Source organism: Falco peregrinus, chromosome 4, assembly GCF_023634155.1.
Source record: "Falco peregrinus isolate bFalPer1 chromosome 4, bFalPer1.pri, whole genome shotgun sequence".
NCBI lineage: Eukaryota > Metazoa > Chordata > Aves > Falconiformes > Falconidae > Falco > Falco peregrinus.
The window spans coordinates 20,933,050-20,949,851 of NC_073724.1; the positions used below are offsets into that span (position 1 = coordinate 20,933,050).

The 16,802-nt window shown below is 35.3% G+C and overlaps 1 protein-coding gene across 1 annotated transcript in view; it reads right to left on the reverse strand.

The window, feature by feature from the left end:
- Positions 1–16,802, reverse strand: part of LTN1 (listerin E3 ubiquitin protein ligase 1) — a 32,575-nt gene that overhangs the window by 5,551 nt on the left and 10,222 nt on the right. The window contains exons 11-24 of the mRNA XM_055801824.1: positions 16,269–16,310; positions 15,078–15,270; positions 12,457–12,696; positions 11,301–11,454; positions 10,891–11,041; positions 9,968–10,169; positions 8,880–9,039; positions 8,602–8,706; positions 8,211–8,353; positions 6,125–6,260; positions 5,085–5,229; positions 2,990–3,203; positions 2,463–2,700; positions 1,472–1,546 (exon numbers count right to left, since the gene is read on the reverse strand). Coding sequence (XP_055657799.1) covers positions 1,472–1,546; positions 2,463–2,700; positions 2,990–3,203; positions 5,085–5,229; positions 6,125–6,260; positions 8,211–8,353; positions 8,602–8,706; positions 8,880–9,039; positions 9,968–10,169; positions 10,891–11,041; positions 11,301–11,454; positions 12,457–12,696; positions 15,078–15,270; positions 16,269–16,310 — 2,198 coding nt within the window. The remainder of the gene's footprint in view (positions 1–1,471; positions 1,547–2,462; positions 2,701–2,989; positions 3,204–5,084; positions 5,230–6,124; positions 6,261–8,210; positions 8,354–8,601; positions 8,707–8,879; positions 9,040–9,967; positions 10,170–10,890; positions 11,042–11,300; positions 11,455–12,456; positions 12,697–15,077; positions 15,271–16,268; positions 16,311–16,802) is intronic.

A 16,802-nucleotide genomic window follows, 5' to 3' on the forward strand; every position in this document is an offset into this window, starting at 1 on the left:
TCTGCACTAATTAAATTTATATTCACAGCTTTCCTAGAAAAGTCACATTAACAAAGCCATATATGTAGAACGTCAAAGAGACCTTTTATTGCAGGAAAATTTACTTTCAGATTCACACATTAGTGCTAGATTTTAATATTATTTTTTTTTTCCTAAAAGGGACAGTTGGTGTTTTTACCTCTTGCAAGACAAATATAAGCTGAATTCTGGTCATTTAACCTGAAAATGGTCTATGGCTGCACTGATTTTAACCTACATCATGGACAGCTGGTTTGTTTGCTTACTTTGTTTATCAAGTCACACCAGCAAAGGTGCAACTGAACAATGGATCTCCTAATCACTGAATGTGTTCGATTTGGGTTTGGATTAAAAAGCCTTCTGCAGTTCTATAGTATGGAAAGGTATTAATCACTGGGCTGATATAAAAAAAAAAAAAAATTAAAAAATTCTTTAAAGAATCAGTTACTGTTATTCCCTCTGCAAACTGTTGACTTTATCAGATTCAAGCTGTATAAAATACCCAGGTTAGTTTCTTGAACCTCCAAAATTGAAGTTACTTGTGCAGCTGGACACATTCTCAATATAGCAATCCAGTAAAAACCTGTCAAGATTTTACAATATAAAGCATATATGTTGCCCTATCCTGGTTGCAGCTGGGATAGAATGAATTTTCTTAGTAGCCAGTACAATGGTGCATTTTGGATTTAGTGTGAGAACAATGTTGGTAACTGATGTTTTTGGTTGTTGCTGGGTGATGTTTCTCAGGCCCTGTCAGCGAGAGGGCTGGAGGGGCACAAGCTGGGAGGGGACACAGCCAGGACAGCTGACCTGAACTAGCCAAAGGGGGGGATGTTCCACAACATACAACATCATGCTCAATATTTAAACAGGGGGAAGTTGGCCAGGGTCTGCCGATGGCTGCTTGGGAACTGGCTGTGCATTGGCCAGTGGGTGGTAAGCAACTGTATTGTGCATCACTTGGGTTTTTTTCCTCCCTTCCCTTTGGATTTTGTTCCTCTCCCATTCTCCCTCCTTTTCATTGTAACTGTTATTACTGTTGTTATTATATTATCCCTATTTTATTTTCATTATTAAATTGTTCTTATCTCAGCCCTTGAGTTCTACATTCCTTCCCATTTCTCCTTCCCATCCCTCCTGCAGGGGAGAGGGGTGAGCAAGCAGCTGTGTAGTACTTGGTTACTGGCTGGGTTTAAACTATGACATGCACTTACTCTAGTAACTGTACTCTGAAAACAATTGCAAATACTGTTTCCAGTTCTAGCACAAAGGCAAATTTAACCAGTTACATTGAATATTTTCAACATTTATGACCCTATTGTCATAGCCATGTCATTTATGTCAGGATATGTTAAAAGAAAAAAAAACTACTCTGCTGCAAATCTCAACTCTTATAACACATTTTAAAAATATGGAAAACAGTTGCAAAACAACATGAGGAACAAATACACACAATGCCAACTCCTCCTCTTCATCACCGTAAGATTTGAGATCTTCATCATCAAATTTAGGCAATTCAGGCATTAATCTATAGAAATACAGAAAGGAAATGAGATTTAATTTTTACTATTTTAATATAAGCGATGCATAGTTCATTGCTTATCAATGCCAACATTAATGATACACAACAAAATAATGGAAATCATTCTTTAATAACAACACAGAATCTTTAAGAGACATGTCACCATTGCAAAGATGGCTCCTGAATGACAGCTAATGTGTATAGCCTTGCTCAGTTCTTTTCCAGACCTTTCACACTTCCCAAGTCACGCTAAAATGAACTTCTCTATCAGAATAAAGCTATTGCAACTTTACGCCTCAGTATAAGTGAAAGATAATGGTAGCTTCTTATGCTTAAGCCAGCTGCCTTGCAATCTGCATTATGAACAGTTAAATGCAAGTAATATTTTTCAAATTCTGTACTCTCTCTTTTGGTATTAGAGATATCCAAAAAGCTCACAGGAATACTACACGTTTTTGTTCACTTTCTTGATTTCTTATCTAAATTAGTGAAAATAAAAAGGTCATACTATGTAATGATACTGACTGACCCAGATCAAACCTGGAATGTTTCAGTTTACATTTTAAAATTCTAGAAGTGTTTAAATAGGGGTTAAAAATAAATAGCTTCATACTTATGATACCGACACCTATGTAACTATGGTACAGAAAATAAAATTATATTTTCATATACTGCAGTAAAATTTCTCAGTATATATTTAGTCTACTTTTACAATCAAATTTAGCATTCATAGCTTTATATAATGTCCTCTGACATAGAACACAAATTGCCCAGTTAAGGATTTTCTTCCATAATGGAACAATGCTAAACATACATCTGTAAGTGCATGTTCTTTAGCACATTTTTTTTTTTAGAAAAAAAAGAGGTGAGGTGGGAGCAGGAGGAGGGAGGCAAGTGAAGTGAGAAATTTGTTGATTCTTACTTGTACAATATATGGTAGACCGAAATCTGTACAGGTCTAGCCCAGAAAAGCAACAATGGAGATAACGTATTTAGTAGTGTCTGGAGTTTATCTGGAAGATTAGTTTTCTGGCCTGCCACAAACTTTGCTGGCAATTTATGGTTTAGCAATTGGTCCTTCGAGATGTAAGTTAGAGCTTCTCCCAAAGATGTTAACACAGAGTTCTGAAAAGAGCCTTCAGATGCATTTTTGGTTTCTCCTATTTAAAATATGAGAAAGACAAGCTGTGATACAGAATGTATCGATGATGCCACAAACAAGCATTACTAGAAACAACTCAGACCAAACTTACCAGAATCCATCTAATTTTAAGAACCAAAACGTTAAGTGCAGTTACTTTACTAATTAGCATTTAAGTGTTCAAAAAAGTTCATTTTTATAAACTATGTTGACATAATATTCCTATAAATTAAAAAATACAGCCTGTCAAGTTCTATTTCAGAATAATCTGACAGGTACCATTATTACTCTCCTTGCCATATACTTGCCTGTGACTTTTACCAATAAAGGTAACAGCAAATTATGAATTCCTTCAGAAAAGAATTCCTTCCATTCACTGATCAAGTTCACAGGAAGGTTTTCAGTAGTTTCAGGAGCTGGAGTTTCAAAGAAAGCACTAAGGGCAGATGCCAAGTCACAACTGACACAAGCAAAAATCTGCACAAGTGGGACATGATAAAGTGAACGGTTTTCACTTGTTGTCTAGGAGGAAAAAAAAAAAAAAGAAGAAAAGATTTCTTAACCTTAAATATGCTTTAAAATATCTGTTTCACATTCCCTGTCTATACCAGAAAGTATCATTTCAAAGAAAGCTCAATTGCAAAGACCATTTTAAAATGACTGGGGGGTGGAGGGGAAGTTTAAAAATGTAATCTGTACTTTATTAAGACTGAAACAAATTTCTAAGTCTCACTGACGTTTAGAATCCTCAGTTGCTTCCCTCGTATGACCTTCTTTATAGCATCAGAAAGAAACTGCCACCAAGTGGATTCAAATAGAAAAGTACGCAGTTGTAGCTTATGTGTAGCAAGTGAGCCACTTGTGCAAGCCAACCAAAACTGATAATGTGAAGTGCTCTCACTTTTCTCTCCCAAACATAAAAGCTGTAGCAATATCAGACTTTATTTCCAAATTGTAAAAGGAAAATTACAATATACTATTGTGAACTTGAAATTATTTATGTGGCTATCAGGAGGATATTTCCTCTCCTCCAACACAGCTTCTTTTATTTTTATTCTTACTAGTTTCCCCAAAAAAGGAATATCATTAAATATTAAAAACATTTCCAAGCACCTAATCTATACAACGTATCTTTTATGTAAGTTCCTTGTTTGGTTTGTTTGTTTGTTGGTTTTTGGTTTTGTTTTTTTTTAATTAAAAAATAGTTTTCACATACAGCATTGGTAATAAGATTAATCTTGAGACCAAGAAAGGCCACGTGGAAGTTTCTGGCCTGCCGTTATAAATGTGCAGTGACAGAAGGCTCTATAGTTAAAAACAAAACAAAACAAACCACCACCATCACCCCCCAAAAAAAGCTAGAAAGTGCGAGAGATTCTGTATCTTTAGTTAATTAAAGTAGTAGTTAGCCATTCACTCTGACCTGTTTTCTAACAGTGTTAGAATACAGTATCATGTTTCATGTGATCACTTAGATATTGAAATGCAGATATTGCTTTTCATTCAGTTAATCTTTCACATGCCATGTTAGACTCTGGTCTTAAAGGGATATTATTTTTCAACAGAGACCTACAGCAGATATATTTCAAAATTATTCTCCCATTACCAACGCTATGAGTAAACATCATAGTACTTCAGGAGTGAGGTAATGTCATCTCCATACACAAAAAGAAACAGGAGATACAATATTACTTGTGCTTTTAAGCCACAGGTGACCTTTGTCAACTCAGTGAAAAAAGGATTTTGTGCAAGTCTTTTTAACATTGTGTCAAATATTTGCTAATCTCAGCTGACTACATCCTTGCCACATGCAGGGAATAGTCTAAAAAGTTAAGTAAATCAAAAGTGAAGATGCAACATTAATACCCATGCAGTAAAGTTTATTTTCTTGGTTCCATATTTTGATTGAGACGCTTTTTAAAATAAGTTATCTTTGAAATGCTGAGTACCCAGCTATTAATATTGTTACTCTAAAGTACTAGAAAGTTAACACACACATTAAATTAAACAAAGTTAAAACTGTTAAGACAATTGTGTTCTAAAATCTAAGAACGAACCATTCAGAACACACTGACTTCATTTCAGCAATCTTCAGGCATCTTTCTTCAAATTGAATTGCTATGTGGCATTGCTTCTACAATGCTTCACTGTATCATCCCGCTAACCCACTTTCCACTTCATAAACAGACAGGTGAACTTTTAACATAAAACTTTCAAAGATTTAGCATGAAATCTCAATCAGACAGCCCAGTTAAGATTATAAAAATTTAGTTATTTTGTAGCCTATTTTTTTTAGCCTGCCTCCCCCCGCCTCCCTGCCTCAGTCCAATCAGCTCAGAGGGCATCAGGCTCAGGAGGACCCTATTAAAAGTTGCAATCCAGGAACAGTCTCTTTCATATTACCTCTAACCAAGCCAGCATGGAGCACATGATGAAGTCCCATTCATTATCAGTCAAAGGAGCTGTGGAATACTTCAGCAACAAGGGAAGGAAACGCATCATCTCTATGTTGAAACCAAGCAACTGAGCACTTGTTTCTTTCAGATTGCTGTAATAAAAATACAACTAAAGCTTACATATCATGTCGTGGACACGAGTATTTATATTCTTGCCTTCAGTCCTCTTAGGACCAACTAGTCTTGCACCAGGCTGCACCCTGCGTGCTTCTGATATTCCATCTTCTAAAGTTAGAACACTACATTAGCTGCCAAGTCTAAATAAGTCAACAGGTACAAAATAGACTAAGAGCTAATTCTCCATTCACACATTATACAGATTCCTAAAACTGTACTGTTTACGTATTTGCTTAAATAGTACACTTAAACTATGAAATTTAACAATTTTAACTAAATCAGTTAAAAAAATAATTTCAGTTACTAATCTTAAAAATAAAATATAAGCCCTCAAGTGTCCAAATAGTGTACATTATTTCAAGACTCCATTGCCTGGATTTTTCTCATTATACTCAAGACAAGTGAACCTCAGTATATCTACATTCCTTGCTGGAAACTTTCCAAGTTGTATTTTCAGGCCCAGAATTCAAAAAAACCAGACACCTAAGTCTGATATCCGAGTTTTCTTTCTGACACCTGAACAAGCAATCAGAATTCTGAACTGAATATCCAACACTACCTAAAAAAGTTGGTCAGTTCTGAATGCTTTTGAAAACAGTTGACATTTGCGCATTTAAAGAGCTCCCAGTTACCAGCCTTCAACCACCCAGATCATTTATTTAAGTATGAGTTATTACACACTTAAAGACAGGTATATTAAACTGAGGGATGTGATTCTACAAAGGCTGAAAAATGTACTAACAGAGCAGTGCATGGCGGTTGCAACTCACAAATTGATTTTGTGATTTTGTTTGAGTTAATAACTACTCTGTATTTTTAAACTCGTTTCAGAAATAAAAAGAAGTCAAATTATCTCAAAGTTGCACCCACCAGCTAAAGAGAAAGCTGTCCTCATTATCGTGTTTCCAAGATATTATGATTTTTAGTATTCCAGGTAGTAGGTGATCACAGTCAATACTTCTATCATTCAAGCAGGAGTTCAAAATGGAAAGACACCCAAATGCTCCTAAAACATAATAAAGATATCATACTCAATAGGTCTTAATTATCAAGACAAAATAAACATTAGAACGCGTGTCAATTGACTGGATCATTTTATTTGAACTTCACATAAATATCATAAGACAGTCTGGATAACACCCAAGCTTTCTTCTTTAAACACTTAATTCAGAGTTAAATCCATTGTTAAATCAAAAATAGTAGAGCCAACCCAAACTTAAAAACAAACAAACAAACAAACTAACCAAAAAACAAACAAAATATCCAAAAAAACACCCACCAACCTCAAACCAACCAAAAACTCCTATAAGATTAGTTGTTGGTTTATATGATTAACAAAAAGGAAAAATACCTGCTAAGATTTAAATCTTTTTGTGTTATTAAAAATGTAGCACGCTAAGCAGTAATTTGGACAGATAATTAAGTAAACATAACTGCAAGTTGTTAAATCCAATATTAATGTAAGAGTACTAATTTTTACTTTCAGAGTGAAGTATTACTGTTGCGTTAGTACTGTTTTCCGTTTTTAAAGAAAACTGCATGTATCTAGATGTCTTGGAGAACATTTCTTCTAAGCACGATGACAAAAAACTTATTTAATTAAAGTACCATATATGCATAGCAAAAACAAACAAAAAAAATCCACTCTGCTCAAGCAGCAGTGCAATGATTTACAATATTACCAGCACTTTCCTGATCTGAAAAAAAAAAAAAATTGAATGGTAAACGTACAACCTACATCACGCTTAATGGGAAAATCTGGGCATATACTGTCTGCCCAGGAATCCCTAGAAAAAGGAGAAGCAGCAGAAAGGAAAATGCAGACCAGTGTTACAAACAAGAGCTCCACAGTAGGGGAGGGGTGAGTATTCTTTTTCCCATTTTCTGTTTAAAGTTTCACAGACACATATGGCTGGTTCACCAGGTCACGCAAAGCCAGGAAGGCTTAACTAAGTTCAAAGCGTAAGAGTTAGAGGAACTACCACAGTAGAAAGATTCAAGATTCCTCTCAATTGCTGTATGACACTAACACCAAAAATTTTCACACTTTGAGGACATCTACTTGAAGAATTCATCTGAAAACCTGAGGGCACTGCCAAGGGACAGATGTCCATAATTTAAAGTCACGGAAGTTAGTTTTTTCAATTTAAGTTAGCACAGTCTTGTTAAAAAACACAAAATCAACTACAGTTTTTATATAGACTGACCAATAAGAGTAGGTGCAAGAAAGCACAAAAGCAGTACCGAGAAAAAAAAAAAAGAGAAAGTTCCTCTTTTAAATGACATCTAATTCAAACATGTAGAAGGACGGTGTGTGAGCATTCCCAAAGAATTTTCTTGAAAGGCAACAAGTTTGTAAAAATAAGATTTTCTAAAGGATATTCAAAGCAATATTATAACACATCTCGATCACCTCTGAAGTAAATTTTCAAAAGCTGCTGAAAGTGTACATACAGCAGTTCTGACTCGGCACTCTATATCCCGTGCACTGGAAGAACTACTCAAAAGTTATACATGTGAAACATATACACCTGTGTATATTTACACAGCTGTGAAGGAACTCTTGCCAAACCATCTAAAGACAATCACAGCTCTATCAACTGACAATAGCAACATTTTTGCGTGCTGTGTAAAGCCTAAATAATAAATTGGAAACTTTGGTATTTGCATATGTGTTTAAATCAGAGACCAAACAAAAGTACAGCAATATCAAAATTCTGTTAATAATAATACCAGCCTAAACCCTTTAGTTCTAATTTTGTACCAGGCAGTACCAAGCCTGTACTTCCTTAAGGCAGAAAACTACCACATCAAATAGTCTAGAAGAAATGTCTGAGAAGTCATTTCTTTCTAGGAAAGTGACATTATTATAGTTAACATGTTTTAACTAAAAGGAAACATTATGACAATATAACATTCTTAAATTCTAATGAAGTAGACTGAGGTAAGAACATACCATCAGTGCTGGAAAGCTCTGTCTGTGTGCATGTCATAAGTTTGGCCACACAGTGGAAGACAAGTTCTTTCTTTTCTTCCTCAAGTAAAAAAGGTGATAGACACTGAAGTGTATGCAACCTACCCTCTGTTAATGGCAGAAACCTATTTATACAAGAAAAACATCAAGAATGAAAAAAACTCAAAAATTTCACTAGTAAACAAAATGTGGATTGGTTCATAATGATCTAGTACCTTGTGACATAACTAATCCCACACACTAAACCAAGTCTCACTTTTACATACCATACACGTATATTAACAAATTCTCAAGTCTTGTCAGTCATCAAAATCAGTATCGTTATCAACAGTTGCAACAAACTACAAGTTTATAGGCAGCAGTATTAAGATACCCTTCTGTTGTCTTAAAAAGTTGTTTCATTTCACAGGATACAGTGTTTTCCATACGAATCACTTTAGCCATGGTTAAGGACCAGAGTCTTCCATGTTCCTCAGATCTTCAAAGAAGAAGAAAGACTCTGGTTAATATATATAGACGGACAGTTCACAACTAAAGAATTTGGATGAAGTTTGAATCAATAAACATAAGAAAATATCATGGCACTTAATAATCTATGCAGTGCAAAACATGAGCACAGAGTTAAGGATTGGTTTAGTTGTTCTTACATACCTATCAAATATTGTTTGCTGAAGGCTAGCTGTATTACTAAAGGTACTGAACTTCTCATATGTGATGTGCATTTCTTCTAACATACGAAGATATTCCAGAAGCAGATAAGGAGGATTCTCCAATTCTTCAATCCATTGTAACGAGTACAACAGTTCTGCAACTAATTAAACAATAAAAGCTGTCATTTACAAACAGCTGCTGAATATATTCAGCGCATAAGCACAAAGTTTCAGGTGTAGGTTTTGTTGTGTTTTCTTGGGGTTTTTTAATATGTTTTTAATGCATTAGAAGTTGTATTTACGTGCAATCTCAGGTGTTTCAGAGCATGAACAGGATATTTGCCACTGCATCATAAAATACAAGAGAAGAAAAAGCTACAATAATCTAGTCTAGATGTTCAAGAAATATTAAAGCAAATCAAGCATGACAAGAACTCTAACTCCTCTCTATTCTCTCTTTTCTTTTTAAATATATTTATTTCTTGCAGACAAGGCAATCGAGATCCAAGCCCAGGAAAAAAACAAATTTGATGCTAATAGTTAGCATGTGGTTTCCACATTAGCTTACAAAGATCCACACTGAACAATGACACTTCTCATCATGGTGAGACTTTTGGAGACAAAATTGTTAATTTGGTAACGACAGCTCTAATTTAAGCATTCTATAAATAAAATAAACCTGGTGGAATTAAGAAAAATTGCTGCCTCAAAATATCTTTACATTATAGCTAAACACTCAGGGTGTTTATTTGATGGCATGGATATGACTCCTATTGCTCACTTATGCCAATACACTGTGTGTTTTGGCAATGAATAACTTCGAAGTTCATCGTAAATTCAGACTTCTCTAGATTCAAAGTTCTGTTGAGATAGCATGTACATAATCACAAAAGGTCCTAGAAATATAAACACTGTACTTGTCCATACTTACACTTTCAAAGGAAAACTGAAGAAAAAAAGCAAACAACAAAAGGTAAAGGATGATTTCTCATACCTATATGCCAAACTTTGCAATTCTAATTATCAATTCATGTTAATTTATAACCACTAGAAAATCACATTCCATCAAGTTTTACCATTGTAACTTACTTATATTGTCAATTTTCTTTCTTTCAGCATCATCATTTCCATGGACTATAACGTTTTCCAATACAAGCAGCACCATTTTACTTAATAAGGCTGAAGTACACAGATGGCCTGGAAGTTTAGTTGTGCCACACAGCTTGACACATGATCCCAAAGGTTCACAATTCATACTAAGCCTTCCTTCCAAAAGAGGTTTGTGTATCCACTGTAATATGTGCATAAAAAGAGTATGAACAAATAATTGACACTAATTATGCATAGAAGAGCTATGACCTGTTTAACCTTGGAAACAGAGTTTTTAAAATATAACCATGAAAGATACAAATTAACACCAAAAGCACAATGGTGTGGATGACCCACCCCAGCATCTTAAAAAAATCTAAATGCGCAGCAGTAACTTGAAAATACACTGCTGCCTCAGAAATAAATATGTATCTTTAGAATTCTATATATTTCACAAGAAATACCAGGGTTACTGAAGACTGGCGGTTGGACAGGAAATTTATGTCCTTCCCCACTCTCCACTCTATGCATATCAGCATTTTGCTGATAGAGAACACATCACGTTCCTCTGCAGATATTGGTGTCTTTCACAAAATTAATCTTGTAGAGAATTAGCTTAAAGATAAGAACATCTTCACGATGTATATTCTGTCAGACAAAATACCCGATTTGTAAAGTAAGTTGCTCCATGCAGAAAAGAACAATTTCATAGATATTTTTTTTCTCCAGTAGTACTGGATGGGGCCATAGCCATACAGATTTTGTTCTCTGTCATGGACAGAGGCTGAAAAGAACCTCTGCACAGGCATAGGCATATTCATAACTGCAGTTCCACATCAAAATAAAGAATGCTTATTACCCTAAAGGAAAGATACTTGAGGTAAGATTGACTACCATGTGCAAGTCCATTATCACTTTCATACCTCGGTGGATAGAGACTCATGCAATTTCCCCCACTCAGTTTTGCTTGGCATGACATGCTCAACATATGCTCTGACAAGATATCCAGACTGTCCGTCAGCTTCCATAAGCTTAGACAACAAATCACTAACTGCAGAGATCAAGACCTGAAGGCTGAGAAAAGGAAAAAACACTGCAAACAAGTTTGGCGCTATCCAGTAAAAGCAAGCTGCTATATACATTGTATTGAAGCTACATACATGCTATACCTACCAATGGCATTTTAAGTTATGTTCTACCCACATTTCTCTCCTCTGACAGGCTGAAAAAAATCTCTCAGTAATACAAATGCCAATTAAATAACTAACAGTACAGCACTGACCTTTGGTTTGGAGAACAACATATATGGAACAGACATGTACATCATAATTACCTTTTAACATCCAAAGAGGAAGACTGAATTTGATTCTTGACCCACAGTGCAGATTTAAGTAAAAAGGTGCTCTGTTTCTGCATACTCCGAAGTTGACACACAAGTGAGTTTACACCAGACATCCAAGTGTGTTTTAATTTACATACAAGTAAATCTGTTGTAGGGAAGAGAGAAAAAAAAAACACACACAAAAACCCCAACCAATAAACAAATGAGCAAAAGCCCCACAAACAGGTAAATTCAAATTACAGCCTACAGCATATAGTAACAATCACGCCTAAAGGTCCTAAAGCAGGAAAAGAATTCTCTTTTCTATGTGGTTACATGCAATAACTATCAAGGGCAAATACACAGTTTTCTTGTTGTAAAGCAATTTTACATTAACTTTGATGTACACGTAATATTTATTTGAGAATAAGAATGATGTTCCTGCTGTCTACTACAATACGCCCATATGGTCTTCAAAACCACAGATATTTTTAAAATACTGAGATACTTCACTTCTACAACATCAATAGCCATTTGCAAAGCAGCAGTGGTTTTCAGGCTAGCATTGTCCTGCTTCACTTCTATGACAGCACTGTAACATTTCCTCCTTTTTATCTGTGTCAGTAAATGCATAGATCAATCTATCACTCTCAAATTCTACATTCAAAGAACATAAATCAGGATCTCAGTCTGAAAACGAGACACTGGTGGTGAGAGGAATAGGTCACAATTTGCCAGAGCAACCTGACCAATATAAATGGCTTCAGAATAAATGTATGTATCGTTAAGCAAGTGACTGCACTCATTTTTTCACAGGATCCCCATACTGCAGAATGAACAACAACCAAATGCTCATTCTTTGTACTTCACAGACCATAAATATTTTATGCAACATTCCATTATCACAGCCTCAAAGACAACTGAAGCACAGGGATACTAACATCAAGAGTTAAAATCCTTGTAGAGATGTACAGGACTTGATGTTTAGTAGTAACCACTGGCATTGTAAATTAAAGAACTAATTTTCACATCAGTTACAGCTGCAAGCACTCCACGTCTGCGAACCCAATATTCTATTATATACTTGAATCCATTTCATGAAAGAGAAGAATTTAGATGTAATGATCAGCTACAAAGAAGTTTGCTTGAAGTTCTTTTTCCAAATTACCTGATAAGTGCATAGCATCCTGCCTCTGAGCACACAGCTGGAAGATGGTAAGGAGCAGGTCTTCTGAGGATGGCATCAGTAAACACCCTTTAACTGAGCTGAAAAAGCTCGAGGCTACATCACAGATAAAAGATACTGATGGTTCAGTATTTCCAGCTTCAGAAAGATCCTTAGCTTTAGACAGAGCTGCTTGAAGTTTATCAATAATCCTTTCAACAAAAGTTTCACCAATCAAAGATTCTATTGGAGGGGGAGAAAAAAACATGATTACTTGACAACAAGCACGCCTTGATTTCTTGATAATATGGTGTCAGTTAATGATCATGCTTATGTACCGATTTATTTTTTATTTACTAATTTTGAATGCAAAATAAAGTATAAAAGTAGTTACAGTCTAATGTATACCTAAGCTCTCTTTCTTAATCCACAGTCATCAAGGAACCAAGTTTCACATTGCCAAGTATCCGTCCTCTAAACTAGCTGTTGCAACTTAGACAAAAGGTATATAAAATATAGCAAGTGCAGTGATCCCTTCCCCTTTTACGCCTTCCTAGCTTCTGGCACTCAATTGTGAGCCAGAGATTACACCTGGACTATCGCATATAATTAACCCAATCAGACCTATCTTCCATGAATATGCTTAGTCCCTTTCGCACAGGACCTAAGTAGGCCAACCGCATTTATCCTCAAACTCCACAGCACCTTGTGGCAATGAGTTCCATTATTTAATTATGAACGGTATGAAGAAGTATACTTTTCTCTTTCCTCAAGCCTGCTATCTAAACATCTGCAAGCAACCACAGGCTCTCCTATTTAAAGAAACAATGAAAAAATGTCTTCCTATTTGCTTTTTCCATACAAATTATCATTTTATGGCTCTTTACCAGAACCCCATCCCCAATCACTTCCATTGCAAGCTGAAAAATTCTAGTCTGTTTTATTGCCTCTACAGGCAGAAGCCACTGCATTTGCCTAACCATTCCTGCCATCTTTCTTTGGGCATATTCTAATTCTATCACATCTTTTTACAAAAGCATATAGGTGAGTAAGAATATTGCTGCGACCAAAACTACAGGCAGTATTCAAGATATCGACACACCAGTGCTATAATAATTTTAATTTGTCTTTATGCTTTTCACAGCAGCTCCTAATAACCTGTATTTCCTTTTTACTGCTGAGCACCAACCTGCCACTTAAAGGGAACCATCACAATGACTGAAGATCCCTTTTCTGAGTTTTAACAGCTCAGAGCCTATCACTCAACAGATAGTTACAAATTTGTTCTTCCCATATATGTATTTTATATTTATTGGCTTTTAATTTATTTTTTAATTTGCATCAGTTAATCATTCAGTATTGAAACACACTGCTATGGTTCCATAAAGTTTCATTTGTGATTACTCTGAATAATTTATCAGAAACAATTATCATCCTTTCAGTATTTATCCTTTTTCCCCTTTTAATTCCTATCATCTGACAGGTTACTGATCCACAAAAGGCCATTCCTTTTACCCCATGATAGTTTACCCTGAGAAACTTAGATGAGAAATCCCAAAAAATCTTTTTGGAAGTCCACATACTCTATTTTGGCCTAAATTACTAAGTCAAGAACTAACACAGCTCCTGAAGGTCTCTTAGAGTTCATCCAACATGTATTAAAACAGATCACACAACACCCCACACAAAACGAGCTCAGCAATACCTCTACAGCAAAAAAGCAAGGTCACTGAACAATAAGCCCAAGGACACCAGAGAGTCAGAAGCAACCAAGTCTGTTGAACTCTCTCTGGAGGGAGGGAACAGCTTTTCCTGATGTTTCTCTACATCAAAAGTTCCAGTAACAGAAATAACAGTCTTAAAACACCTTCTTGTGTGCATCTTTGAAACCTGAAAGCACCACAAATGTGCCTACCGTTCAGAAAAATTGATGTCTCAGGGATCAGAGCAAATGCTAAGCTTAACAAGACACAAATGACAAGCTTACATGGAAAACATCAAGAAAATTGAACTCCAGTAGAAGTCTGTACCACAGATACCACAAAATGCAAGGAGGAAATGGAATAGGATGTTATTAATGAAAAAAGGATTGCATATACAGTATAAGTGCACACACACAGTTTTTAAAGTACATTAATCTAACTGCAAATGGCTCAAAACAAATCATAGCTCTTTTAACAAGGCATTACCAACACATGCATGGGTCCATAACCATTGATTTTTTTATATTCTGGTTTTGAAAGTAAATTTCAGATGGTATGGTTTAAAAATTATTATTTTACAGACATCAGCTAATAAATCAAACTTATTTAATCTTTCTCAAGTCTTCCAGACTCACAAATCTGAAGCTGATCTTTAAATGATGATTTTTGTTCAGCAACACAGACAAAAATTGCAATGTCACTGCTGCAAGTTAGTGTTTATGAAATTAAATTGGACATGGTTAATTGGCTCAGGTTAAAAAAAACCAAACAACAGAACACAAACAAAAAAAAAGCCCAACCACAGAAGAAAGCCTAGATGTTACAAATTAATTATTTTAGATCTCAAATTCCTTTCAGCCTTCTACAAAACTTATGTGCAGTGTTTACACACTACAAACTCCAAGGCATAAATACACTTACCATTTTTAATGTGTTGCGACAACACTAAGCTCAGGAGGGTCCACCTTTCTGAAAAGGATGATTCTGATGAGGCTGCTACAGGTTCTAAACCCAGGTGACAGAGATCATCTGCCAGCATTACAAGTCTTTCTCCAAGTGTATCTCCTTTCAGCCAGTCAGAGACTAAGGAAAGTTTTGTTGTGCTTGAGCATGCCTGAATCCCAAGAGAATAATTCCAATAATCTTTTGAGGGTATTAACTTTTATTACTAACTATGCATAATACTAATATTTCAAACCCACACACAGAGCAGGAATCATATCATCTGTCATAATCAATAAGTCTTTAGGTGTTTACATCTGCAACAAACCCTCCAACTTCCTTTATGGTCAGAGACAGCAATTTAGAGCTCTGACCTAGCTATAGAGTGAAACGAGTCACCTTCTGAAAGCTCTTCTTTTTCCTTTTCTCCAACTATAGAGCCCAAGGAATGCCTACATTGGAGTTGGATAACTTTGGGATCACTAGGTTGGTTGAAATAAAAATCTATTTACAACATCAAATTTATTTACAGGATCTGAATTTCTCTAAAAAGAAATAGAAAGTCATGTATCAGAAAACCATTATTTTGGTGATAAGCTGTTGTAAGTTACAAAATCATAAAAACTCTGAATTCATAAAATACACAGTATCTGTGAGGAAAGATACTATGGCGAACACGCTGGATTGTAAATCAAGTGCTATGAGGTCTTGTCCAAAAATTTGTAATACACTTCCTATTTCATCCCTGGCAATCATTTAAATGTCAGTCTCTCAATATCCTGTATGAAAAAAAAATGGTATACTATCTTTTCCTTGTAAGCACAACATTAGGGTGATGATGCAAATAATTGTTCAGATTACTGGTCTAATATTCAACTCCATTCTCTCTAGCTGAGGAGGGATGACCAGAAATAAATCAGGAATTCCTCTGGCTCAGAGCAAACTGACCAAAAATAGAAAAGAAAGACGCTTTTGTTTGGGTATCATCATTTCTAAGACTGTCCCCAGATTTAAATGCAGTTAAAGCAAACGACACTGAAAGTACAACATTTTCAAACTATAGAAATGATCACTACTTAAATTTTAAAAAAGTAATTAAAAAACATGTAACACCAGGGAAATACTCAAAACCATGCAAAACAAGAACAAAAAAAAAGTCTTAAGAGGTACCTTTTGAATTATCTGGAGAAATATAATCCATTTCAGGTCCATCTAAAAAGAAAACCAACATTCCACAATATTTAACAAATTCTTTGCTGAATAAGAAACATTTAAAACCATTTAAACTGTTTTACAACTTTATTTACTGCAGGGGATAAGCAGGAAGTTGCTAAGTTTCAGGAACAAAGTTACTGATTGTATTATTTTTGGCTTCCAAGTCTTTCCCTACCACGCAGATCAATAAGAGACTGTATTTATAAGAAAGGCCACCAATGGCTAGTATAAAAGCATACTGTATAAAGAAGCAAGAGCAGAGAAATTCTTAGGTTGCTTTTTTAAAATGATTTATACCATATAGAAAGGGATAGACGTTACAACCCTTCACTCCAACACTGCCATATCAACCTTTCCTAAATCTTCCTTCCTTAACACTGAACTTACCTAAGTTCATGTAGAATATCTTCCGTTCCACAGCCCCAAAATAAAATTATTAACTAACCACAACCCACAAAAGGAGTAGTCACTTTGATAAAAAACTAGTAA